Here is a 27,812-nt window from a genome sequence, read left to right as displayed (position 1 = left end):
ATGTGCTTCCGGGGTGGCTCACCACAACATTTAAGCCTCCTCTTGTCCCTGTCATCACTTTAAACACACTTCAATTGGTGTGAAACTTTTTTTTTCCCTTCTTCTTCTCCTTCCTGATTAAAAAAAAATGTCTCTCTAAACTGTCAGCTACCCGCCACCCCAGATGCCATATTTAGGATACAAATGTGAAGAGATGACAGCGTTGTAAAATGGTGCCCGTGCCGAGATTATAATTAACATTTCCAACCTACATCACTCTCCCTCCCACTTCTCCTCTGCTTTCTCCCTATTCACCCACTCCTGTACAATAAATGGGAAAAAATGCAAGAAGAAAAGGAGAGAAAGGGAGAAGGGAAAGAAAGGGAGATGGAGGAGGAGAAGGAGGAGGAGAGAGGGAGACAGAGAGAGAGAGAGGAGAGGGTGACCAAACGGAGGGAGGAGGGAGGGGGAAACGGCGTATGCTTGTATACAACCCTGATTTCCATTTTTTTCCCAACTCGTAATGTATTTAATTCAAGTGAAACGTAATCATGACGTGTCGTGTCATTAATCTCCTCGCCGCCTCTCCCGTAAGTACACTGAGTCTTTACTTTCAACATATATCCTATATCTCCATTTATCTAGTTTAATTTTATCCACCACTCTGTTTACATATACACTTTTATGCATGGTGGCGTGAAACACCGGTGATGAAACATTTCCAAAATTGTTGAATTTATTGCGACTGTTGTTGCCTGTTTTTTTTCTTCTTCTTCTCACGAGCAACACACGGGATAATGGCCAATATAGTTGTGTTTTATTTTTGTGCAGTTTTTTCGGGGGGAATGTGTGCGCGCGTGTGCCTGCATGTGAGTGATTGGCATGTAGTATGTATGTATGTATCTATCCGCGCGCTCCGGAGCACTTTACGTGTGTGTCATGTATGTAAGCCGGCGTATGTGCGCGCGTGGCCGACATGCATGTAAGCCTCGGAGCCGTCCTATAGCCCGTGACATGACAAAAAAAAAAAAAAAGAAAGACGGAGAAATGCACTCTAATTCAGCGAACACTCGGTGTAACATGTAGAACAAGTCGACTCGGTAGGTCAACTCGATTTTAAACGCGACTTTAAAATGGTTGCAAGATCACGGAAAGTCACTCGGAGTGCCCAAAGATGTATTTTATAAATCCGCGTTAACTTTAAACCAAGTTCTGCTCGCGAGCACTTCGTATCCGCGCGAGGGAAAGGAAAGGAAAGCAGTTTTTGACCTCTTCTTCTTCTTTATCCCGTTTTAACCTCTCTGGAAAAAAGAAACGACGTTTGCTTCCCCCCCGCACACACACACACACACACACACACACACACCACACACACACACACACACACACACACACACACTCACACACCAACCCCAAAAAAGTAGCTTTTACTAAAAGAGGCACAAGTTCTCGGTGCGTAACGGAGGATTTTCGATAAGCCGCAGACATATTGTCCAGGCGTAAAAGTGGATTTTTGCATGTTAGCAAGTTGATTTACAAAAGCGTAATTTGTGGGCCAGATGCGATTAGCTTGACTAATTCTTTTGTTGGGCATTGTGTAGTGCATTGTTTTCGAGATAAGCACCGCCACTTTCATCTGGGATGTGCGCAAAAACGCACCCACGGGCTTTCACAGTGTTTTATAAACCGTCCACTTTCCCCCACCTTGCTTTTTTCCTTTACTACGGTGTTTACTACAACCCGTTTACTTGTCCTAACATCACCTCCAGTGTCTACAAGCTCAGAAAGTAGCATAGCAAGTGTGGCATGCAACGCTGTGGCCGTGTGTGTGTGTGCAAAACGCGTGTTGCCAGATTGTATTCTGCAAAGAGAAGTTACCGGTTTTTTAAGGGGGAATAATGTGCGTTTTTTTTTTTTGGACACGATGTCGCTTTTTTTTTGGGACTGAGAGATTGGCAGAGGGACTCGAGATGAAATCCATGATGGCACTTTCTTCCTCCCCGTCCTCTCCCTCGCTCGCTCACTCGTCTTTTTCCCCTCCCTTAATCTTTTGTATAGAAAATTTAAGAACAAAATGGAGCAGGGGAGAGAGCGATAGATAGGGCTGACATGACACACACACGCCAACCTCCCCGACTTCTCCCCCAAACTACATCCCACACTGTTTATGATTTTTAATTTTTTTTTTTTTGGGGAACGGGATCGTGCGCGGACACCATCTGCGGGCAGGGTTAATCTCGTTTTAGAGGAGGGGGGTGTTTATTAGTGCATTGTTTGTTGATGGTTATTTATTTCATTAATGTGCCTCTAATTGAGATGGCCGCGAGAGAGAAGAGGGGAAAGAGCGACTGAAAATGGTTGCACGTTATTGACGCACATCATAGGGGCGAGGAGGAAATTCCTCATGAGATAAGGCGCAGACGTGTCATCTGGGTTGACCAAAGACACTCCTGTCGCCTTTTCTATATCCAATGGAATATGTTTAGGGATCCTGAAATGCCCTATTTTTTTTTTTTTTTTTTTTTTTAAATCCACCCAAAATGTCACACTTTTGAGAGCGTGTGCGTAGTGGAAGTAGGTTGACATTGCTGGCTTGTCCTATAAACAGGCATGTTGTGCAGGATCCTTGAACTCTTTTTATGTTTGGATATTTTTTTATCCTTTAAACCCAATAAATCTAAATTATCTCAACACATCTGTGACTTGAAAACTGATTTAATCTATGAAATAAAGATTTTTGCTCACTATAGTGACGTCCTCTCGTCGCTTGAATCTTATATAAGTGTTTGCAGAAACTAACAAAAAAAAAGTATAAAAGCACAAGTGTAACCTGAAGTATCCCTCCACAGGTACATGCACTTTTTTTGTGCTGAGATGATGCTTTCACATTCCAAATCCTCATCAGGAACTCACTGTCCTAACCAATATGAAACACTGGCCCCATGCTAAAAAGAGTCTAATGGTTTTGCCTCATTAAGACCTCTCTCTGCTTGTTGTACTCAAGTAGTATCCTCCTCCTCCTCCTCCACCTCCTCCTCCTCTGCCACCATCAACGCCGCCCTCCTCCCCATCTTTGTACATACTGTACTGTACTTGAAGGGGGCACATACACCCCAATCCAGGTGGCTCTTGGGGGAAGAGATTGTATGTGAGGGAGAAAGAGACAGAGTAAAAGGGAGAGGAGTGTAGCACCAATCAAGGCTTCTGATTGATATAATTGGGTCATTAGTGCGCTGCGGGAGAGGCACCTGCTTGCCCTCAGTTAGGGAGAAGCTACTGCATTGTGACATTTTGAGACTGCTGAGAGTTCTGCCGCCTGCTCGGGATTAGTGTGTATTTAGAGCATTAGGGTCTTACTTAAATAGTACGCCACTTGTGCCACTTGTATTGAGTTTGCAGACCAGTTTCAAACTCCTGTTTTTACAGTAGAGACGGACAGGTAGATGGCTCGGTTTTCTGCTCGACCGCGGCGTGCGTTTGACTAGGAATCAGAAGTTTGATAGCAAAGCGAGCGAAGCGGGTCACAGCAGCAGAAGAAGGGGTCCGCTGTGGTTTCAAACAGCGGGTCAGGCAAAAGATAGAGCGGCAGCGCTGTGGGTGTCAGGAGATGGTGAGCAGAGGGAGCCTTAAGGTTAGTAGAGAGGTATTAAAGTGTCAGTAGTGCTTGTTGGGGTGGTCGAACAGTTACTCCTCCACACACACCTATCCCAGCTGGCACCGGACGTCAATACGACGTCAGAAAGACATTGAATTTAAGTCGGAATGTAAATCAGGTTGACGATATTTTACATGTCTAATGACGTTAGAATTGTTGTTGGGTGCTCAGTGGCTCAGTAGGTAGAGCAGGCACCATCCTCGCCACAGCAGCCTGCGTCCGTTGGCTGCGTGTCGACCACCTCTCTGTCTCCCTTTCACATTTGTTCTGTCCTATCTAATAAAGACATAATAATTTTCTTTAAAAAATAATTTAATGTTGCATAGATGTTAACATTGTAGCGCTTTGCAGACGTTGGGTTGTGTTCCTTGCACCTTTTGACTAGATGTTATTCTACTTCAAGATGACGTTGGCGTGAGACGTTTGATTTTGGCAGTGCAGGTTAAATGGAACAAGTGACAACCCAGAAAAGTACCTTCATCACATCACTGATAAATAAAAATAACATAAAAAATAATCAACAACAAGAGGCCGATGTTGTTATTGCACGTAATGTATGTAATGTCACTCAGACTGGAAATGAGAATAAGGACAGTTTAGGAGGTATGGGAGTTAAGAGCTCAACAACTCAACTTAAAACCAGCAAAATATCAGCATCATCTGTCGTCAGTATCCTACGTCACATTGACGCTGACATTACACATCCTGACCTTGAATTTTGGTCACCCAAATTCAATCAAATATAATGTCTGGCGACGTTGGTGGCCAGCTGGGTTCCTATGTGAATCCAATGTCTTTCCAAAATAGACAAGCATGCACAGAGGTGTAGATTTCGAGGGGGACACAGGGGACACATCCCCCTCAATATTTAGAACGAGTGCATTTGTTCCCTTTGATAAAAACAGTTGCAGTTGCAGAGGACAAAAAAAAAAGACTCTGATTCTTTAATTTCGGGGTTAAAATTTTCTGGAGGATCCCTAAACCCTTAGTGGTGTAGTGGTAGTCGATGAGGTGGATACACTACTTGGTCAGCTTTTTGGCTGATAGGTATGGGTAAAAGAGGTGGGTATACCCCGTATACCTGAGTATACCCTCCACTACACCACTGCACACCTTCTGTTTCATATGTGTACCACCAAATTTTGAAACAAAACCCATGCCCTTGAGAACACTCACGACATGCAGCCTTGGTCAGGTTTCAGGAGATGAGAACGTAAGGCAACTTATTTTGGCACTTTTCACAAGTGCAAGATCACAAATGCCTTTTCGGAAAGTCGGTCCAAAAGTGTACGGCGTCATCTGTGCCATATTTAAATGATTATTATGTCCCGTTCCTCTCTATGATGTGCCTTTCACCACGTCATTCAGAACAGCTATGAGCACTTTCGCCTTCAGACAACACAAGCCAGTTCTTCTTAAGTATACCCGCAACTTTTGGAGGCAGAGCCTGTGGTCTACTAATTTGAAGATCAGCGATTCGATCCCCGGCTCCCCCAGACCACATGTCAGAGTATGCTTGGGCAAGACACTGAACCCCAAATTGAGTGCAGATGAATGGTTAACTGAGTAGCAGGTGGCACCTTGTACGGTAGTCTCGGCCACCGGCATGTGAATGGGCGAATGTGACAAGTAGTGTAAAGCGTGTTGAGTGGTCGGATGACTAGAAAGGCGCCGTGCAAGTCAATCATCCATTTACTTTAGGCTCCCTCGACTGAGAAACCAAAGTTGCTTTTCAGCCTCGTAAACATACTGTCAAGGTGCCCTTGTGCAAGGTGCATCACATCAAATTACACCAAGAGGTGTTAATTCGAGTATTGACAGCCTACTTGCTGTATATATACATATAAAGGTGTAATTGAGTGTGTGTGAAGCATAGTGCTACTAAGAAAGAGAACACATGCTCTGCAAATTTCCCCAGGGTGAATTAAGAATCAACCTATGTTAACAGTTTCTATTTTTCTCAGTAGGTGCTCACATGTCTGATATATGTGATACACTTATTCCACAAGGAGGTCACAGTGCAGGGTCAGTATCCTCAGGGTTTGTGGGTAGTGTGCATCTTGCTCAAGGACACTTCGGAGACAATGGGGTGCTTATTGCTGACGGAATTAGATCAGTATTTGACTGACAGTTTTCAGCACATACTTGGATTTTTGATTAGAAAATAAAGACGTCACGTAGGCGTTTGTTTCACCTGTGGGACACACGATCACCCCTTCCTTTGCTTTTTTTTCTCTCAACCCCTGCAGGTGATCGTCAACGCGCCCGGATAAGCCTTTTAGAAAGAACACATCCAGTGATTTGCTTATGACATTTGCATGCTCCAAACCAATTCTTCTTTTAAGGCCTCAATCCTGTAATCCTGAATCAGACGAGTCAGTCAGCGCCTCCGCTCATTGGTTTAGACACAGCACGGCCCTGTATGACTCGGAGCGAGAGCCTCGTCTCTCTGCCGAGACGCTGTGATGTTTCCAGCGTTCAGATTCACTCGCTCAGATCTGGCACCGCCGCGTCGCTCCCACTTCGGCGCCCCGCGACTGCGGGGAAGTGTCGGCTCGTGTTCTCTGCTGGAGGAGGAATTCATTCAGAAAGAGCTCGAGCAACAGATTGAGAGGAGATGGGGAGTGGAGGGAGAGGTAGAGGTAGAGGAGAGGAAATGAGGTGGTAAGGTAAGGCAGGAAGAAATAAAAAGCAGGAGAAAGTGGTGAATGTTGCTGGTGGCCTCCCCGGATCTTCCAAAAGATGAAAGAGCTGAGGACAAATTGAGAGTTGGGCCTGAATGTATCATTTTCACAACGTCCTCTTCACCTGGCTCACAAAATTCCTATCACAAACGTATCAATCTATCGCCAATTGAAGGACAGTTTTTCCCAACAGCACCATGAGTCCCTGTAGTTTCAGTTTTGAGGCAGAAGTGAGGTCTTTGATATTGTATTCTCAGACCAAAATGATACACAAAAGTTTCTCTATAAGGAGTCACATCTTTACAGTCTGTGGCGGCGGCACAGTGGGAGACTTTCCCCGTTATCACTGCCGAAGATGAGGGGAGGGAAGAGTGCGAGCCAGACAAAGTTGGAGCGGAGCAGGGAGTGAAGCAGGGGGTTCAGGGAAAGGTGAAGTAAAGGAAATGAATACCGTCTGTGGGGAAGTTCGCCACGTGACCACGCGATAAAAACCACAGGACCAAATTATACTGTACCGCACAGAGAGCCCTATCCCCTCCTCTCTCTTCCTTCCCTCAATCGCTCATCCTCTCTTTCACCTTTGTTTTTTCTTTTTTGTGGTCAGTCTCTCATATACCCACTTATCCCTGAAGGACGCCTCATCTCGCACACGCTTCATCACATGAGAGTAAAAGTAATACAGCTGGAAGAAAGGTACACTTGTAAGGATTCACTGAAGTACACACACAGAGACACACACAGCCTCCAGATACACTGTTTACTTTATGCCCTAAGGCCCAGGCCTGAGACCTTGGAGATGCCTATTTTTAGGTTCGTGGAGGAGGACGTGTGCAACAAACACACAAATACAGATGCAGATAAGAACACCGAGGTAGTTGGAGTGTATCCTTTTCACTCCTCAGTGTCCCTGCAGGCCAGGGGTCCTCAACCTGGGGTTCAGGCCTCCAGAGGGATCAAAAATAAATAAATGAATTAATTGTAGGGTCGTGAGATGATTAACAAGCTTGGAGAGAAGGAAATAATTCCCTCTTTTTTCTTATGAAGCACTGCAGGCTTCTTTAGGCTATAAAAAAGATTAAAATGCAAGTCCAGGGGCGATCCTAGACTCTGGGGGGGCCTCAGGTTAAGAAGCCCACAGAGGCTTTGTCCAAACTAACGCTATCCAGGTGCGGTACAGCAGCTAGAAAGGGCTCCAGTTTTTGGGGGCAGTGGTGGTGCACTGTTTGGTGCCTTTAAAGAAGGTGTAAGGGGGGTTATAGTTGCTAAATATGCCAGTTTGAGTGGCCATCGAGGCCCCTGTTCCTAGTGTTTTTTTGTGGGACCTCAAACATTAGCCTGGTTTGCCTCTCTTGAGCAGTAACTCCTGAAAGAATAACCCGGTCTCACTTCGAAGTTGTCGAAATCCAGCGCTTGGGCAATGACTTGCGGCGACAGACAATGACGAAAAAAGCCGTCCTTTAACGACGGCATGATTTGCAGCCGGTCGTCATTATAGTTTAGCGGTGCTCGGCGACGTCAGGGGGAAACGTGGTGGGACAAGAAGAAGAGTTAAGGTGGCAAAAGTCAGAGTACGGGGGATGGAAGGCTCCAACAAACACAGACTTTCACCCAGGAGGTCGGCGTTTCCTGTAAGATTCTAAGGCCAAACCCTGTTCTTTGTTGCCTAAACCTAACCATGTGTGTTAGTTGTTGGAGGCAAAACAACGCCAATTAGCGGTCTTTTACTCATGTAGTGTGTTTATTTTGACAGAGACTGTATGTAAAAGTAAAATTTCCTGTGAAAATGTACATTTTGAAAATAGACGTCAACTCGTCATGATCTGGACGTGGAAAGTCCGTGACCAAATGTCGATATGTGACGAGGTCGGAGTGCGAACGTGTGAAAGAAACAACCTGAGGCCCTGACACACCAACCAGTCAGTCGGCTGTAAGTCAATGTTGGGTCATCTATCACCTAAGTTTTTGCAGTGTGTCCTGCACCATTGGCACCAGTTGGCCTTTGTCTGCTTTTTTTTTTTTTAGCCGATTCAACATGTTAAATTGGCGTTGGAAAAGGTGGAGCCGGTCGGTGAGTGAAATTGCTCTGACTGGCAGTTCAGCTTAGCGCACAAGAAGAGAAATGGAAGTGAGGAAAGCAACTTAATGGCAGAAGTCAGGGGCGTGAGATTGAAACAAAAGCCACTGAGCTCTTTAGCAGAAATGGTTTGTAATTGTGTCACTGGTTGCTGGCACACAATTAAATATCATGTCCTATTCCAACATTGGGTTGTGTTGTTAATATGCTAACTGGCTAACCAGCATCTTGAATCCATCCTGTTGGTCTTCCAGTTTCCCATTTTGGATGACGAACACAGACTATCGCCACCAGCTGGTGTGGCGAGTTAATTCCTCTCACGTAGGCGCACAACATACGTGCTAGTTGGCTGCAGTCTTTGCGGTGTGTTCAAGTGCATCTTTTTGGTCGAGACACAGGCGACGGCCTTCATCGGCACGAGTTCTTTGATGTCTGTTTGATGTGTCTGGGCCTTAAGGACAAATCACACTCTTAAGAGCTCACAGACTTAATTATGCAAACTGTGATGAGTTGTTGCAAGTAGGCACTGCTCGGTTATAAAAGCTAACAAGCCAAAAAAAGTACAGGCAACACAACACACAGACCCTCTCAGCCTGTAACACATATTTACACTCATCTCATTAATGTAAAGCTGAGCAGATAGAGCACTTCCTGCCCACCCACATACACACACGACACACACACACACTGTTAAAAACACTAAGTGAAAGGTGTTCACACCCTCGCATTTACAATTATGATGTGTAGCGTTGTGGCGTGTACAAACATGCTCTAACTGCCTTCACAATAAAACTGTACCACTAGTTGATATTTACACAATGACATCAAAACCCCCCAAAATAAACTTGTCTGAACATATTGTGCTTCTACTCCCTCGGCAACTATTTATCATGGATGTGATGTATGACTCAGCAACCTTCACCCCCCCCCCCCCTTCCTTCCCTTTACACACACCTTGTGACACAAGTGCAGGAGCATGTACTTATCAGTATTTAAACAATGCAGATTTGGGCTAAAAAAAGAAAGTTGGCATCTTGACCTCTGTCATAAAAGCTCATTTCCAGCGAAGGTAATTCAGTACATCAGTTATCTCAGTGCCCGCAAAGTTGCACTGCAATTACGGTAATGACAACATGCTTAACACAACAAGGATATGCTTTTAAGCTGTCATTACTGAGTGAATTGCAATGTTGTTGCACTGCTGCACGTACACTGCAAATTTCAGGGTCAGAGAAAAAGCAGGGGGAAGAAAAATCAGCGAAAGAGCAGTTTAAAGGGATACTTTACAGATTTTCTACCAGCGTTGTATAATAACAATGTGGGCAGTATGTGTAAATGAACTGTGGTAAACTTCCCCCTATCTTACCAGCACCCAGATCTCCCTGCTCATCTCCTAACTCAAATCTGCCGGCTCCAGAGTTGTTGAACTACAGGTTGAAGCACCACAGTTTTGTATACCTGCCACCACAGGCATAAAGAGTACAGAGGCGGACTGAGAGAGAAAGAGAGAACCGCCTCCCTCTCCCCTCTAACTTTTCACAAAGAGTATAGAAGCGGATCGAGAGAAAACCACCTCTCTCTCTCTCGATCCGCTTCTATATTCTTTGTGTAGAAGCAAATTAAAAGAAAGATGCCCCCTACTCTCTTTCGTGATCCACAGCTCTCTCTTGATCCGCTTCTGTACTCTTTGTGTAAAAGAAAATCGAGAGAAAGAAACGCCCCCTCTCTCTTGAGCCGCAGCTCTCTCTAGATCTGCTTCTGTACTCTTTGTGTAGAAGCAAATTAAAAGAGAGAAACACCCTCTTTCTCTTTCTTGATCCGCAGCTCTCTCTCTCGATCCACTTCTATACTCTTTGTGTAAAAGCAAATCGAGAGAAAGAAATGCTCCCGTTTCTCTTGATCAGCAGCTCTCTCTCTCGATCAGCTTCTATACTCTTTGTTTAGAAGCAAGTCAAGAGAGAGACGCCACCCTCTCTCTCTCAGTCCACTTCTATACTCTGGATGGTTCTCTCTTCATACGTTTTTGTAGAAGTGAACTCAGATAAATCTGTACAACTAGGCAGTGCTGATGAAATACAAATGAAGATTTTTTTTTTACTGTATTGCCTATTTCTCGGCTAAAATTTCTCCAGAGACATATTTTAGTGCACTGTTTGGCTGTAGTACGAGAGTTTGTTAACAGGAAGTGGGAACCATACTGTTTCCTGTGTTGTAAAAACATGGGCTGAACATACTGTTATTGCGTTGCCTCTTTCTAACCTAAAATGTTTTCAGAAACATCTTTTACTGTACTGTTGTGCTGTAATTCAAGATTGCTTGTTACAAGCTGGTCGTGGTTCTCTGTACTTTTTGTATCCAGTATCAACATGCATCTCGCGTCAAGACTGACTGTTTAATTCAGGTGGATCACATTTGCACCTGCCATCAAAAAATGCATTTCTATGATGATCTTTTAAAATCAGATTTCCCCCTCCTTTGCACAAACCTCTGCACGCACCGCTTCTCCCTACATCCTTTAAAACTGACAGTTAACACCTTGTTGAGCACCTGCACAATCCGTTTGTGGCCAATTCCTGCATACAAAGGTAGTTAAAATCTGCAGATTGGGGGATGAATTGCAGTTTTTAGTAATGCGGACAAATGTGTCCCAGACCGTGTCCGGAGGTGCTTTAGGTGGCTGGTTTTTCACTGCTTTTCTTGGTTCATTAACACCTGGGTTTCATGTGCTTCTGCTCCACCTGATTCCAATCTGATTTCTGTCCCTCACTCGCCCCCACCCCCTTTTTCCCCGCATCCACTGCTGCACCTTATCTCCTTCTCTCCATCTATCCAAATTTTCTTTATTGGCATGACAGGGCCGGTGGTTGGCGACAGCCACCGTCACGGTGGAACAATGCATTGTGATGGTGATATTCATATGATAATGCCATCAGACTTAACACTGCTGCAGATACATTTAGAAACCTGAGCCCTTTCTTTTTTTCTTTCTCTCTGTATTTCTCTGGATGTATATTTGTGTGTGTTGACTTTTCAAATGATTTTTAAATCTCTTGTTCTCTCTTCATGTTATGCCCCAGCCTGCCACTCCACCACTCTGATTTCTCTCCTATTCTCTGTTCCAGCATGTCTGTCGCTTTACCCTATTTTTCTTCCCCCCTTTTCCCCTCAACACCATGCTGGCAATCGCATTAAATCATTTTCATTCACATGGCTTCTGACAATGTTTTTTTCTTTTTTTAACGCTGCCCAGTTTGTAACTGCACTGTATGTTTCTCTCTGTCTCTCTCTTTCTTTCTCTCCGTCTGCCTCCTTTCTCATTTTTTGCTCTTCGCCATGTTGGCAGGGCCCAATCTACCAGCTGATATCAGCATTCCCTGGCACTCTGCCAACTGGCAACACTGCAGGAGAGAAAGAAAGAGAGAGGGAGAGAATGAAAGAAAATTAGTGAATAATAGACGGAGGGAGGGAACGAGAGAATGAGAGGGGGATGGGAGGAGTGTGAATCGGGGGGAAAAAGAAAGGCAGAGGGGAGAGGAAGACAGAGAGAGAAAGAACAATAATGGTGGATTAAGAAAGGACTCAGTGTGTGCGAGTGTGTGTCTGTGCTTGTGTGTGTTTATGTGATTGATATGGTGTGATATCCCTGTGAGTCATAGCTGAGCTAAAATGTCAACTGGCTACATGAGAATCTCTTTGTCATCCAGGCTCAGTGACACACACACACACACACACACACACACACTCACACACAAACCCAACTGATCATATAAACACATATGTGACCATACTGCCGCGTGAACACAAATATGGGCGACACACCTGCGAACACAGATGTTCCATTGTTTTGCCACAATGATTGATGACCTTTTGTTTTGTTTGCGGGCGCCTCTGCTGCTTCTCAACTCCACCAAATGATGGACGAAAACAGCCAATGTGCATAAATCCGGTCTAACTGATGTAAACTGCTGTGCACTCAAAATATTTGGGTGTGTGAGCGTGCTTGCCAAAAAATGCTTGTGTGTTCAATATGCTGTATATCACACTTTACATTTCAGCTGACTCTTGTTATCTGCAGCCAGTCGACACAACAGTGGAATAAGCTTTGTACATTACTTCAACAAGTAACCATGACTAAGCAGGGTCAAAGCCACCACACCCAGGCTGTAGATTTAACAAACATCGTTGTGCATAAGTGCATGCATACTGTACATGACTGTGTGTGTGAGTGTGTGCATACACTCCTCATTTAAGCAAAAAGCTGCTACTGTATGAGTGCACAGGAAGGGCGTATGGGGAAGTCAAAACATCGCGCGCCCATCCTGTTTGGGACAGTCCATGTCCTGTGGTGGTGCCCTTAACTCCTAAACACACACACAGATACACGCCGATGCACATTCACACTCCGGCTAATCATCCCATATGTGCTAACAGTATGCTGGAGCGCATTGTGAACGCACGCAGGAGGCAGAACAGGTGCACACCTGTTACACATTGAAGCGCATGCATAGCGCACACCTACGCAGACTGAGGAGTAAATGAAGATCAAATCAGATTTGCTTTTGTGCTTAACATTTTCATGCATTAAAACACATGCAAAAAAAAAGGTGCCGTAATGCGTTTGATTCTCTGCTATTAGCATTTATGATGGAATATATTCAAAGGGTCTCGGAGCAAATTGGTTTTTATCCCGTTTGACAAATATCTGCTACCTGCAGTTCATCACTCAATATTTCAAAAAGCATTTACGCCTACATCGACACTGATATTGCTAATTAAGTAAAATAAAGTCTTGAGTTAGATAATAGCTACAATAATGTGCCGATATGTGTTTTTAAACTCATTTTTTTTATGATTGCAAATATCTCATTTTTAAAATTTTGCTTGTTTTTGTCCCCAGAAAATTAAAGGAGGAGGCTGCCACAGAAGAGTGTCCCCTGTCAGCCAAGACACTAAAGAATGGCATAACATCACACACACTTCTGGTAATTCTCTACTGTTCTCATACACATGCATTCACCCTAACCCTAACCATGGACCTACTTATCTATTTACTTATCAGCAGTCACCAGGTTCTTTCTTCAGAGACCCTGGGGGATGGGAGCATTGTTACTAAATGACGATGTTCCTGTTGCCCCAGTGCAGTGGCCCAGTAACCTCAGATTTTATCTAAAATTTTGAATTATTGTAATGTTTATGGGGCTCTTCTAACCCCTATCAGGACTCATAAAAGGACATATTTAAGTAGATCCCATACTACCACTCCCCGAGAGCCCCTGCCCCTTGGAGCGCTCTTTTCAGAGTGCTGCGTTTTAACCTCAACCTAACCCGAACCCTCTAACCCTAACTCTAACCACATGCATTCACACATATGAACCTGTTAGGCAAACTAATACTATTTGTCTATTTCTTGGCCGTTTTCCAGATCTGGTCAAGGTCATGTTACAGTTGAAGATAATTATGCACAACATGCAAATTTAACCTTTCCTCCAGGTTTTTAAAGTTATGACTCCTCTTAAGTCACCAGTTCCACTCACTATCTGTATCTCTCCTTCTCTCTGTGTTTCGTACTGATAGAGGATGGATTCTCCGCCAGAGTGTGTGTTGTCTCTTTCTTGTGAGCAGCCCCAGTCTCCCCCGACACTGCCGTCCCTGGACCACAGCCCCCAGGCCTCTTCTCCTCACACCCAGCTCTCTCTACCTGACAGCCCAGTCGTGCTGCCCATTCAAAGCCCCGAACCTTCCCCCCAGAGCCCGGACACCACGCCTTATTTCCCCCTCTCTCCCTTCCCCCTCCACGAGGACAACAACAACAATCACCACGATATTGATGAAGAAGATGACGAGGAAGGGTTGGATGGAGTACCTCCATCCCCGACCCCTGCGGTGGCTCTGTTCCCAGGAGGAGGGGGACAAGAGGCTGGGTGCAGCCCTTGCTTGGACTCCTCTCCTCCAGCCACACCATCCGCTCCGGCCCTTGGGTTTGGAGCCCTGGAGCTGGCCCTCTCATCTGGGCCGAGTGGAAACTGCAACGACGAGCTAGACCTCCAGCTGTTTCAGAAAGATACTGTCACCAGGGCGATACCTGGAGTGGGAGCGGCTTCACCGGGGCCGGCGCTCAGGTTTCCCTGTCATGTATGTGGGAAGAGATTCCGATTCCAAAGCATTTTGTCTCTTCACGCCCGAGCTCACAGTCTGGACCGAGACCGCCGAGCTTCAGCCCTGTACCGTACTGGACTCCCCTCAGCACCTCTAAAGCAGCACCTCAAAATCCAACAGAACCACAAAGACTTAATCCCGAATCACAGAAGTCACCCAAACCAGCGTATACTGCCAGGGACTCTCATCCAGCATCTCACAGAAGAAGAGGATGATGAGGTCAAAGGTCTAGATGACGGCCTACACACAGACCAGAACCCAAACTTTTTGCTGGATGACAGCACACCTCTGACCCCTCCACTTACAGAGGACCCTGTTTCTGTGACCCCTCCCTATTCCTCTACCATTGGGGAGGGTGCGTCTACTCCTTCAGCACCCACGTTCCGCTGCCACGCCTGCAAAGGAAAATTCCGCACGGCTTCGGAGTTGGCACGCCACGTCCGCATTCTCCACAACCCGTATAAATGCACTCTTTGTCCTTTCTCTGCCAGCCAAGAGGAGAGCCTGGCATCTCACTTGCAGGAGTGCCACCCTTCCCCTGAGGTACCTGCTCTGCCGCCGGCCTTCAATTCCAGGGCGGTCATTGCAACCCCAGATACTCCTGTGCCCACCCCGACCCATACCCCAGCCCCGACCCCAAGTACCCCGCAGGTGACAGTGGTAGCTACAGCGGCTGCGTCCCCTACACTGCCAGCATTTCGCTGTGATACTTGTGGACAGCGGTTTACCCAGTCTTGGTTCCTGAAGGGACACATGCGAAAGCACAAGGACTCCTTGGACCATAAGTGCCAAGTATGCGGCCGTGGCTTCAAAGAGCCTTGGTTCCTCAAAAACCACATGAAAGTACATCTCAACAAGCTTGGGCTGAAGGCCGGGCTGGGAACCCTTGGGGGACCGGGAGGTGCGGAGCAGCAAGCCAAAGGCTCTGCTAGTAATCAGTCTCTCAACGCCCTCTATTCAAGCCTCCTTCTGGCCCAGCAAAGAGGTGGGAGAGGTGGACAAGGAAGATCAGAGAGGGAAACTGGAAGCAGAATGGGGATGGGCTCGAGCAAGTCAGCCATCCTGGGATACCTTGGGCTGCCCAGTGATGGGAGTGGGGCCAGCTGCATGGAGAGACTTCAAGCAGTGGCTCAGGTGGCAGAGATGGGCAATGGTGGTGGTGGTGGCTCAGGAGAAGGAGGCCCAGGAAGAGGAGGGGGAGCAACTAGAGGAGGCGGCACAGGTGAAACTACCGCATCAATCTCAGAAGGAGGTGACCAGGCAACTTGGTGGCAGCTGGTGGCTCGCAGCCTGGCTGTAGCTCAGCAGCAGCAGCAGCAGAGGCCCCAGCAGCGAGGCCAGCAGCACAGCCAGCGAGGCCCCGGTCGGAGCTCTGTGATCACAGAGGCCGAGCAAGTCAGAGCCTACCTCGGAGGCCTGGATCCAAGAGAGGAGTCTGGCGGTGCTGGAGGGCCCTGGGAATGCCCAGACTGTGGAAAGCTATTCCGCAGTCTGCAGCAGGTGGTGGTTCATGCTCGCGTTCACACTCAGAGGCCCCAGAAAGGAGGCGGCGGCGGTGAAGAGGAGGGGAGTCGTAGAGCAGCAGGGCTTGGAAGAGGAGGCACTGGTGAAGTGAGACAGGAATCTCAGCTACACGGTGGCGGATCCCAACAAACGGGGGAAGTGAGACAGGAATCAAAACTGCACAGTGGTGGATCACAACAAGCAGGAGCAGCTACGGGATTTCACTCTGTCATCTCAAGCTTCAAAGGTACACTCACGTGCGCTTTTCCTCTATTTCGTCTTTTGGGTTCCGTTTGTTTGCTCACATGTAATGGTGTTTTTATCACAAGAGCATATTATTTTCATACTGTTTTTCTTCAGTTGTAAATAGAAGCTCTCATGGGGCCGTTCACACCAGCTGTTATCTTTACATTTTTCTCTACTTGCAGGAGAAAATGGCCTGACAGCAGTCTCCTCCATACCTTCAGTTCCCACCAGGGAGCGAGTGCGTGGCAGAGGGATAAAAGACTGCCCCTACTGCGGTAAAGCCTTCCGCTCTTCACACCATCTCAAAGTGCACCTGAGAGTTCACACAGGTGAGAAGCTGCTGTGAGTTTAACAAACCACATTTACTTTTTTTAACCTCTATAAATCCCTGGAAAGGTTTCATTATGCATCCTCACTTTAGCAGCGCTACCTTTTTTTCTTTTTTACACGTTCACCCCAGAGAGCTGGCCAGCGCTAATCATAGCCCTCTACTGCAGGCAGCCGAGCAGCCCCACCGGAGCAACTCCTGGTTAACTGCCTTGCTCGAGGGTATATTAACAGTAGTTGTTGAGGAAAAATCAAGCCACTCCAGGGATTCAATTTGGTAAAATCTCAGTAGAAAGCTCACTTCTCTCACTAGCCAGTCACTCCCAAAAAACGTACAGAAAACACTTAATTTTCCCCAAGTAATTAACTCTTTTTTGGCAAGTTCATTAACTCAAAATTGTGCAAAGTAATTTGTCTTTTTAAGGTAAACTATATTGATTCCCGGTGTGGGGGGTTCGAACCCATGTTCTCCCCATGTAAGTGTGGGTTTTCTCTGGGTGCTCCGGCTTCCTCCCACAGTCCAAAGACATGCAGATTAATTGGTGACTCTAAATTGTCCGTAGGTGTGAATGGTTGTCTGTCTCTATGTGTCAGCCCTGTGACAGTCTGGCGACCTGTCCAGGGTGTACCCTGCCTCTTGCCCAGTGTCGGCTGAGATAGGCTCCAGCCCCCCTGCGACCCCTAACAGGATGAATGAATATAATGATTCTCACATAAACAGGACATCATGAACCTTGATAACATTTTTTCCCTTTAATCTCACAGATTCACATTCTCTGATATTTGAAACAAGTGAATCTGTAATTGTTCCTCTTAAATTTACCTCACATAGTTTCTCAATAATTCTGATCGTAGAGCAGAAACACAGGACACTCCAGCAGACTCTAACAGGCTTTACCCAGACTTAAAAAAAACAAAACCAATGAAAATGAGAAAAAAAGCCTCATACTGAATTTCTGGTGATAAGTGAGTAGGATTTTTAATGAAAATTGGGAACTCTCACAGCACTCACTCACACTCTTAATTAATGATCCATATTCATAAGACTTTATCAGCACGAGTCATTGCCGTTTTTTTTATTATTTGCCTTCTTCACTTGATGTATTTGATCAAAATTAAGACCCCTCTTCCTTTTTTTTTTTGAGATGCCACCAATCTCCAAATGAAAGGTAACTGGAGCACATCCAAGTCTTTCCAGCAAGACGTTGCCCAAAATGCATTCAATGAAATCTATTTGAATATTGCCATTATGAGTAATCGTCTATAGCTGACAGGACCTATCACATCACAGCTGTATTATTCATGATAGCGCACAGCTCTTTCTCTCTCGTGCACTATTGCTTCTCTGTGCCATCAAGTGATTACCACATGGTCAGTAATTTAAATGAAGGCATCAAATTATAATAATACTCTCTTGATATTACTGTCCTCTTGAGATTATTACCCCTTGAGACTTATATCCCTTTTTTTTTTTTTTGCTCCGGCAACAAAATCAAATTGTTCACATTTTCGCATGTACATCTGCATTCATCAACAGAGCTGTGTTCCTCTTGTGTGTTTTTTTTGTTCTTGTGAATAAGATCATTTACGCTTTTCATATGTAATGCATTTCCTGCTGTTGATGTGCCTCCAGCATGATGCCCCCCCCCCCTCCTTTTTATCTCCGCCAGCAGTGTAATTTTTAATCAGTGATGGAATACTGCCATCTCCCTTTAAAATGCACAACTACAGCTCCCACTCAACACTGTTTAAAGGACCATACCAGTTATTAAGCAAGTCACTGCTCAACATTTTTTTCAATAAATGCTGTACTGTTGCAGTTTTCCATATATAAAAATGTATACATCAAAAATGGTTTAAGTTTGCGCGAATTGTAGTAATAAGCTGAAACACTAAAAATCAGTGGTTCCTTTAAAGGTATACTAGGCAGTTGTTGTTTACTATTTCTAAAAATGCTCGCCAGTGAAAGTTAAAGTGGAAGCCAATCCCAGATTTGCTCTCGTTTGCCGTTTCGCCTCGCTATATTTGCATATTTCGGCACTGTGATTCTTGAATGCGTGCTGCTTATGGTCTAGCACCTGGTCACTACTGTTACCTCTTTCAGTGACAGCTTACTGGCTCCAAACTGCAGTTGGCTTATTAACTTATGGCTTATTAACATTAATTAGCTCGGCTCGTTATAAGCTGGTAACTAGCTTTTTGATGGCGAGGCGTTCAGGTGCCGTTCACCAACAATGGCTTTACCGCAGTCATTTCATGAGGTTAAGATGTAGCTGTAGATGTACTACACACTTCTAGTGAGTCATAAGAGATGATTGACAGGGATTACTTCTGTATGAGTCTCACCGAGATGTGGCGCTAACAACAACGAATACTTCCGGGCAGACAACTGCCAATTGATTTGAACTGTGGACATAGGTGAAATAGGCACACTTGTTTATTTCTGCTGTCATTGTCAGCCATAACTGTAACGTTTAAAGATATATATATAAACACAATAGTCCGACCTGTGCCTTTTTTTATACCGAGTTGCTTTGCTATCATGCTATAAACCAAATCTACCAACACGGATGCTAAACAATGTATGTATTTTAGCCATCCGAAAAAAGTCTCACGTAGGGAAATCAATATTATTGCAAGTGACCACTATATTTAGAAAATTTTCTCAGCTTTACCTTACACACTAACCAATCGAGGCAGCGGTAGACCAGGACTTCCAATTTTATGCAAAGTAAAATGACTGTTTTTGTCAATGGAGTCTGGTGGATTTGAGATAATAGTTTGAGTTCCCTGTCAGAAAATGACAACAATAGTGGCATCTCTCATCTTGTAAGGTGAAGAAAACTTTCCCCCATGGTGAACAAAGAATCTAAAAACGGAGAAAAGTTTTCATGAATTGGAGTAAAAGGGGGCCCCTTTTAACGAAATGAAAACATCCTTTTAAAATCTCTTACAGAGCTTGTGCAGTAAAATGCAAATCTCATTTGTCCAGTGATATTCTCAGTGCTTTCCAAACATGACATAACATAACATAACATAACATTTATCTTTACAGACCAATACCATTTCCCCACCCTTATTTTGTTCGTCTTATTGTCTCTAGGTGAGAGACCCTACAAATGTCCCCACTGTGACTATGCGGGCACCCAGTCAGGCTCGCTGAAGTACCACCTCCAGCGGCACCACAGGGAGCAACGCAACGCTTTGTCAGCCTCCTCCAATTCCTCCTCCAGTGGTCTCACCTCCACCATCAACAGTCTGACCTCTGGAACCTCTGGGCTGGCCAAGCAGCGCAGATCACAGCTCAATCACTGCCCGGTGAACCGAGGCCCAACCGACGCCCCCACCTCTCGGCCCGGCCAGCAGTCCTGGCTCTTGGGGCTCCCAGACCAGCGGGAGCATCGGAAGGCCTTGGCAGCTCTAAGGGATGTCGACTTGGAGACCCAGTACAGGTATCTGTCTGGGGTGATGGGGGCCCTTTACCAAGGTGGAATGGAAGGAGGCTGGATCAGGGAGTCTCCCCCACCAAAGGCCCCTAAAGTGTCCCGTCGGAAGCCTCTTACTACCAGCCGAATGGTTCAGCCGTCGAGTGACAAGGACGGACCTGCGTCTTCAACCCAAGAGGGTGGGTTTGAACCCCTGGACTTGTCCCGTCGCCCCTCACCTGGCCTCGGAGGGATGGAGGAGGATGGAGGCATGAGTGTAGGGGAGGGAGGAGGTGTCAGTGGCAGGGATGGCATTGGGGATAGTTCAACAGGAGTCAAACTGAGCCAGTGTTTGTTCTGCCCGTTCCGTACGTCCTCAGCGGAGCTAATGGCCATGCACCTCCAGGTCAACCACACCAGTAAATCCAGGCGCAAAAGAGCCCCCTCTACCGCCTTGGATGATGATGGAGCCCCAAAGGCCACCAAGCACCGCATGGATCAGCCTGACCTCGACTCTCTGACAATATGGAGGCATGCGACAGAGGCAGAGTCCCAGGCACCTTTGGGGGAATGGTCCTCAATGCAGGCCAAGACCCTGAACGGGCTCTCTGAGGATACAGAGGACCATCTGGACGACATCCTCGACCACCCGGACGTGGCCTCTGTATCCAAGAATGTCAGAGACGGTCTGGTGTTCAAGGGGAAGATGGAGGGGGATGAGGAAGAGCAAGAGGAGGAGTTGGAAGAGAATTTGGAGAACAGCAGTCTGGAGGACTCAGAGGACCAGGATCTGAGGATGTCTCTTGCTCTTTCACCAGCTCTGAGCTCCAACCACATGGTGGGAGAGGAGGAAAGAGTCTTAACAGATTAATTTGGGATGACACCGTTTAAATTGGAGAGTTGGGTTCAATGTTTTCAACCACATTTGACACAGGATTGAAGAAGGGGCAGGTAGCTTTGAGAACGGAGGATTCTTGACCCCTGAGGGTTTGGAAAAGGACAGAGAGAAACATCACAGCTGTTATTTTCCCTCTGACATTATTCGTCTACTTCAGTTCCGACAGTGTGGTCATCCACAAAATAAACTTCCTGTACAAAAGAGCATAGATGCATCTTTTCGGGATTTTGTAGGCCACTTTCTATTTTTTTTTTTTCCAAGCTTCACTCCAACATGGATGAATTTTTAAGGTGATCTCCTGTTTGATAAATGAAAGGAACATGTTTAAGATCTAAGGCATAATTCCTGCATCATTCCACATTTATTCCACATTAATAATATTGGACTGTATATCTCAGACTACTATACTGACCAAGCTAAAGCCAGCTGTGAAGAGATGCTCTCCTGACTGACCCCTGACCAGTTTGAAACCTCAAACTTCAAGTTCCTCCTCAACCTACACAGACGCGGGGGAAAGTTTAGCCAGAAAGGTTTCAAGCTGTGCACCTCAGCTAAGCTATGTGGTATTAATTTAAGGCATGAGGTAACTGTTGCAGGCCATGCGCTTTCCCTCGACTATATATCACTGCCTTGTTTGTCTGAAAAGTGTTTCTACACGATTGTCCTGAAGAATAACTGAAAGAAACGTTTGTAACTTTTTTTTTTCTTTTTCAGTTAGTGCCTGTTCATGTGCGTTGTCAAGAGAGTCTTTGGTATTCCTGCGCATCGAGGCTCCGATAGGTCACTCATTTTATCTGAATATACAGTTTAAAACAATTTAAGTACAGTATATTTGTTAAAAGTGGTTCTAGGGTGTTGTGAATAGTTAAGTTGTAAAAGAAATGCTACATTGTAGCGCCACGTCCTCGACGTAGATGGCGGACGTTTGTGGCTAAGCTTGAAAAGAAAACAAAAAAAGTAGGTGATATACATAATGTGATGAAAAAAGGTCAAAAGCTGAGTGATAAAATGGGGTCAAAATTCAGTGTTTACAATGGCGCCGAATGCGGGTTGGGTTGTCAAGACAACGTAGATGCGTGGATAGGAACAAAACTCAGAGCGAGAGTCCGTTCGAGGGCCGTAGCCTCCGAACACAATCAACTGACGTTATTTTAAAGAGACAGAGACTTAGCAACTGTGTCAAAAAAGGAACAATTTCTCCACAGGAGAAAAGATACAAGGTAGAGACCGAAAAAGAAAGCAGTACCCCTGCCAAACAGGACTTAATCTGAGAAACAAACTGTACTCTTGAGGGTATGGTGTCTTTTAGATGAGTAGATTCCCTCTCTTCTTCTTCTTTTTTTTTATAAGAAAAGAAAAGACAATGGTAGGAATAATTATTAAAACACTAACAAATGCATAGACATCCCAGTAGAATATGTGTAGCTTTTGTAAAGACAAGAAAAAAAAAAGCAGACTTTTGTTTATTTTCATTTCAAGATGCTTACAGAAAAAGGTTATCAATATAGGTAATATTGATTATAATGTTCGTGAGCTAAGACTAGTTGGAATGTCTATACAGAGCACTGTGCAAGGTTTGAGTTCCCAAAGTAGTTGTTTTTATTTTGACTTTAATCGATAGACCAAACGTTTTTTCAATGGAAGTTGTCACTTTCTGTTGTCGTTTTAAATGTGTAAAGCTGTGGTTTCCATAGATCTACCCCATCGATTAGTGGAGAACGGTCGATCAGTTGTATCAAATATCTAACCGTTGAACTGGTTGTTAAATTAAGTTCACATTCAAAGTCATTTTTTGTGTGTAAACATCAACACGTCCAACACAGTCTCACTCCAACCTCGTCACATATTGACGTTCGGGTCATGGACTTTCCACTTCCAGATACCATGTGCAAGGTACCCTGGGTGCGTTGGTTGTTGATGTTCTGGGACACCGTGTCAAGTTCTGCCTGTTACATGCGCTGTCATCTTTCAAAATACACTTCCGTTTTCACAGGAAATATATAGTTTATATACAGCCTCTCTTTGCCCCGTGAATTGACATTTTGTTTAAACTTCAACAACTAATGCATGTCTTTAGGTAAAGGCAACAAAAGCTCATGGTTAGGTCTACAAAAAAAAGAACAGAGTTTGGCTTTATAATCTTACGGGATGCAAACACCGCTCTTGGGGTGAATGTCAATACTTGTCGGACCCATCCACCAACCCTCCCAACCGCCTGACTCGGACTTTAACTTCAGTTCTTGTGCTCCTTCCCGCTTGGCGCTAACCTATAATGGCGTCCAACCATGTATCATGCCAACGTTAAAGGACGACTTTTTTCCTGGCACTGGAGGTCACTGCCAAAAGCGGGATTTCGATGACTTTGGCAACACATTCTCATCCCGACCTTCTCACATAACCATGTTTGATCATGGATGTTCCACATCCACATATAACGTGCAAAGAGGGTGCTTCCATATTCACAGCAAATTTACCGTTAACATACAGTCTCTTTCAGAAAAAATGCACTATATCTGCGAATTAAGTTTTTTTCCCTTCAACAAAGTATGTGGTTGGGTTTAGGAAAAAAAGAACAGGGTTCAGCTTTATAATCTTATGAGACGAGAACACTGCTCTCTCGGGTGAAAGTCGGTGTTTGTTTGACCCATCCACCAACCCTTCAGAACACCCTACTTGGACTTTTTGCCGCCTTAACTTTAGGTCACGTCCTGCTGTGTTTCCCCCTGATGCTGCTGGCCACCATTAAACTATAACGGCATAACAGCCGTATCATGCCGACATTAAAGGACGGCTTTATTCGTCTGTGTCTGATGCTGAAAGTCGGATTTCGACGACTTCGGAGTGAGACTGGGTTGACATGTTCACTGCTATAAATGAAAACAATTATTTGCCATTAATTCTTGTGTTTTCAATAGGAAAAATATAAACTATACACTCTAAAAAATATTCATTCCGTTGGTCAAAATCAAAACATCTTTGATGTAAAATAAATAAGTTAGAATACCTTAAACATAAAAATTTGACCACCAAATACCACCACGACTTTTGAATAAATATTAAGTTGGTTCAACTTAATTAAGCTTTTCGATGTTGAAGGTCTAAGGCCAGAGTTGGACGTACTTAAAAAGATGCAAGCAAATTGTTACCTTAATTTCTTTAAGTTGAACCAGCGGATTCTTCGTCACGTTGTCAAACAACCACTATTTATCTTCTCCCACTACTTCTTGATGGGGTATTCTATGATTGCAACCTCACCTTAATGTGCATTAATGTGTTTAAGTTCCTTTCTTTAGAGCACCTTATGAGTTTCGTAGTGAAAAGTCCCTTAGTGGTGTCTCCTTAACAACTACTGTCAATGCCATCGTGCCTTCTGTTTCAAGCACTTCCTGGTGTATTTTGTAAAACTCACCAAAAGCACTTAGCCTATATCTACACACTCTTTTCTTCTTCCTCACTGTCTTCCCCCCTCCTTTCTCCTCTTTTCTCTTCCTCTTCTCCTTCATCACCTCAGAACCATTCCCTTAATCTTTTTCTCGTGTCTTTACCTCTTGACCCCTCTCTCCTGAGGGAAGCTGTTTTCATACCAGACTTCTCTCTACTGTTCAGGCCCGTTCGGCCTTAAACAAGGTCACTAGGCCTTATTACAATCTAGCATGGCTAGACTCTTGAAAGAATGGACTACCTAACCTTTAGACGAGTAAAATAGATGTAGGGTTAGTCTACTTTTGGTCTTTATACTAATCCTTTGTAAACCAAAGCCCAAGTCTAATGAATATTATATTTAATCTCATAAATGTGCCAAAACATGTCCGAGGTGACACTAAAGCTCAACTTGAGAAAACGAAATAATTCACTTCTCTCTTTCAACTTTCTTTAACCCATCCTCCCCTCTTCTCTCTCTCATGCTTGCTCTTCCTCCATGTCGCTCTCTCGTCCGTAAACTGTCGATCTCTAGCACCACTTGAAGGTGACGTGTACTATCTGGTATTGAGGCCTTTATTAGATTTTTATTTCAGTTCGTGTGGTGTTTGTTCAATGCCGTTGAGATGGAAAAATGCTCTTCTTATAATGATAATTATTATTGTTTTGGCATTATGGTTAAAAAACAAAACAAAACAAAACAAAACAAAAAAAAAGAGACATGTGTTGTTGAATGTTGTACAGATAGCACTAGAGATGTTGTGTTTTTTTAAAGAGAGCACAAACCTGAGTGATGGTCCCTTCTACTCCTCCCACCGGCAGATGGGAATAAAACAGCCTGCCAATCAATCTAGATGTCTAATGACAAAAATGTCCTCGGTGATGACAGATTTTCAAAACAAATCCTTTTGTCTAAGTAGCGTTCTTCTCTGGAGATTTGAATGTAAAAAGGCAGCCTTCGAGTCAAACTCTACTCCCAAATTTTTCACACAGAAAACAAATCCTCTCTGAAAGACTGAAGCAGCACTTGAGCCAATATTCTTACTCTTCTGAAGGTATAGTTTGATTTCAGAGTCACGTTTTTGCCTGTTTACTATGAAACATATGGGTGACTATAATGTATCCATAAGCAGTCTGTGCAGTAAGTAAGTCAAACAGGAAGTTAAGCCCACTTTGGCTCATGTATCCATGGGATCAGTAGGAGTGTCTTTGAAAACTGCTGAAATACACCTTAACATTATTCCAAAGATTTACAGCTGGTCTATTTCAACCTCTTGTTAAATTAAAAAAGTGTTAATAGAGGTGATAATTTCACATAAAGTCGTGAGATGTTGTCAAACTTCTATTTTTGTGTGCCACCAGCCACAGTGCAGGAAGATAGAATTGTTCCAAAATCCCCAGTGGTAAAGGCGTATTTCCCAGTTTTTGAGAGGCACTCCTACTTATATGGAAGCAAAAAAGAGACATGAGTATTTTGATTTTAATTTGAACAACCAATGAATACACCATTGAATTCATAGAATTGAAATATTTCTCTTTGAAAACCAGGTACCTGAATTTATTTGTTCTGAATTATTGAATTCTGAATTTACCTCTTAAAAACATAACATTTCTTGATCTGCAATTTTAAAAGCTGAATTTGGATCATTTTTTCAATGTAAACAAAATCAGATCAAAAACTTCAAGTTTAAGAATTTCAATAGATAAAATAAAATGACATAAAATAAAATAAAAATAGATTCAGTTTGCTGAAAACTGACAAGTCAAAAATTCAAATAGCAATGTTTATTTACAATCACTTGCACATAAATAGCAGAAACCGGATGACTTACTGTCCCATCGTCCCATCGTTCTCCCTGGTAGTCATCTGTGGATTTGAATTTTCTAACCATTTTTTGTGCTCTAATAGGGCTGAAGTCGGTTCTTTTGCATTTAAAATGTTGCTCGTGGATTTTTTTTTTTTTTTAATTGAGAAACCCAGAAATTTTTGATCTGAATTTGTGAACAATGAAAATATATATATATATATATATTCAAATTCAGCCTTTTGCAAATAAAGAAATTCAACCAGTTTGCATCCCAACTAATCAAATACTGATGCTTTGTCAGTGTCAAAATGTAGTTCATTATTCGTAGACAACGTCTCAATTGACGGGTTGATACATGCATTGTGTCTTTTTCATAATAAAGTTACATAGGTAAAACACTTTGGTTTTAGGTTTATTTCCAGAAGTTTAGGCAACAAAAGTTAATGGTAAGGGTTTAAAAAAAAATTAAACAAATACAGTTGTTACTAATGTAATGTAACGTCAGGTGTCATGTGACATACATCAAAAGGTCAGTTTAGACGCATGGTTTTCAGAGTAAAGTATATCAATGCTGAGTTAAGTGGTGTTTAAATTTCAATATTCAGTATTCACGTACTTGCTTCCGTACACTTCCACTGATTGAGCAAACTACCGTCAAAGTTCGCAAGAAGACGTAATAGTGCATTGCTGAGTTCGTCTGAGTTTCATAAATGGCAAAAAATCTCCACAAAGCAAACTATGCCTTTACATTTGCACTTGATTTCAGCTGAATAAAATGTGGCTCCCTTTTCAAACACCTGAAAATTTGCACCTTATCTCCTGATTGTGAATCAGATAATTTCACCAAAAGCAGAACGATTTAGTGGCTATCATGGGCTGACCCTCCACACACAGTATCTGTAGGTCTGATTGTTTTGAAGGCGTCGTTCATTGTGAAATGACAAATCTTTGCGAGCTGAGGGGGCCATGCTGGGTTTGGGCTCTTGTGTAGTTGACTGCCATTGCAGTGAGGGAAAACTGATCTAACATAGTAGTGACTAATATGACTTTGTGGACAGATAAAAAAAAAATAAAAATAAAACACATTAGAAATAAATAAAAACATGCAAAATAACCCCGTCTCTGTTTTTCATGTCTTTTTACACCTGATGCCATTTCACTCTTACGTTTGAAATACTCAAGATGGTAAACACACCATATGATGACATCATAATCCCGAGACTTCCGACCAATCATCAGCTCTGAATATGTATTTATTGCTTGTAAAATGTGTTCATGTCAAGAGAAGTTGAGGACACCTCAGTACATTTCACAGCCTGAATCAAACAACCTTTAGAGGAGGGAGCCCTCTTGTGGCTTTAAGTAGAATTGCAGGAATTATGAGGGACTCCTCAATCATCCCCTACTGACTTGATCTTTGTTTCTGCTCCGAGGTTATAGAAGAAGCTCTAAAGGTGTTACAATGGTGAACAATTCAATTTGAGAATGAGTGTAATAAGGAGAAGGAGTAAGCGGCCCTTGAGAACAGTTTGTTACATCATGTAATGCTAGAAATTGGGGAATTCAAAGAGGTCTATATATACACACTTTCATTCGTGTTTTAAAGTAATCCCATTCAAGTCAGATAAATGAACCTA

The 27,812-nt window shown here is 43.9% G+C and overlaps 1 protein-coding gene across 2 annotated transcripts; it reads left to right on the top strand.

Annotated features, from left to right (window-relative positions):
• Positions 1 to 326: 326 nt before the first annotated feature.
• znf219 (zinc finger protein 219) lies at positions 327 to 27,422 on the top strand. Of its 2 annotated transcripts, none has more exons than XM_050067753.1 (5): positions 327 to 569; positions 13,290 to 13,374; positions 13,967 to 16,298; positions 16,480 to 16,572; positions 19,728 to 27,422. In XM_050067753.1, the coding sequence occupies exons 3-5, from the start codon at positions 13,970 to 13,972 to the stop codon at positions 20,918 to 20,920; spliced, it is 3,615 nt and encodes a 1,204-aa protein (XP_049923710.1). In that variant the 5' UTR covers positions 327 to 569; positions 13,290 to 13,374; positions 13,967 to 13,969; the 3' UTR covers positions 20,921 to 27,422. The 2 variants fall into 2 exon arrangements, with proteins under 2 accessions (XP_049923710.1, XP_049923709.1); XM_050067752.1 differs by having other exon boundaries at positions 16,480 to 16,626.
• Positions 27,423 to 27,812: the final 390 nt, after the last annotated feature.

Source organism: Epinephelus moara, chromosome 17 (assembly GCF_006386435.1).
Source record: "Epinephelus moara isolate mb chromosome 17, YSFRI_EMoa_1.0, whole genome shotgun sequence".
NCBI classification, from domain to species: Eukaryota; Metazoa; Chordata; class Actinopteri; order Perciformes; family Serranidae; genus Epinephelus; species Epinephelus moara.
Note: the sequence above shows the minus strand (reverse complement) of the source record. Positions and strands in the feature narration are given on the sequence as shown.

Bases quoted from the DNA above. Each gene is read 5' to 3' on its own strand.
- znf219 (XM_050067752.1), top strand. From the start codon at position 13,970: ATGGATTCTCCGCCAGAGTGTGTGTTGTCTCTTTCTTGTGAGCAGCCC. The intron at 16,299-16,479 runs GTACACTCACGT...CTCTACTTGCAG, and splicing joins TGTCATCTCAAGCTTCAAAG to GAGAAAATGGCCTGACAGCA. The intron at 16,627-19,727 runs GTGAGAAGCTGC...TATTGTCTCTAG, and splicing joins GCACCTGAGAGTTCACACAG to GTGAGAGACCCTACAAATGT.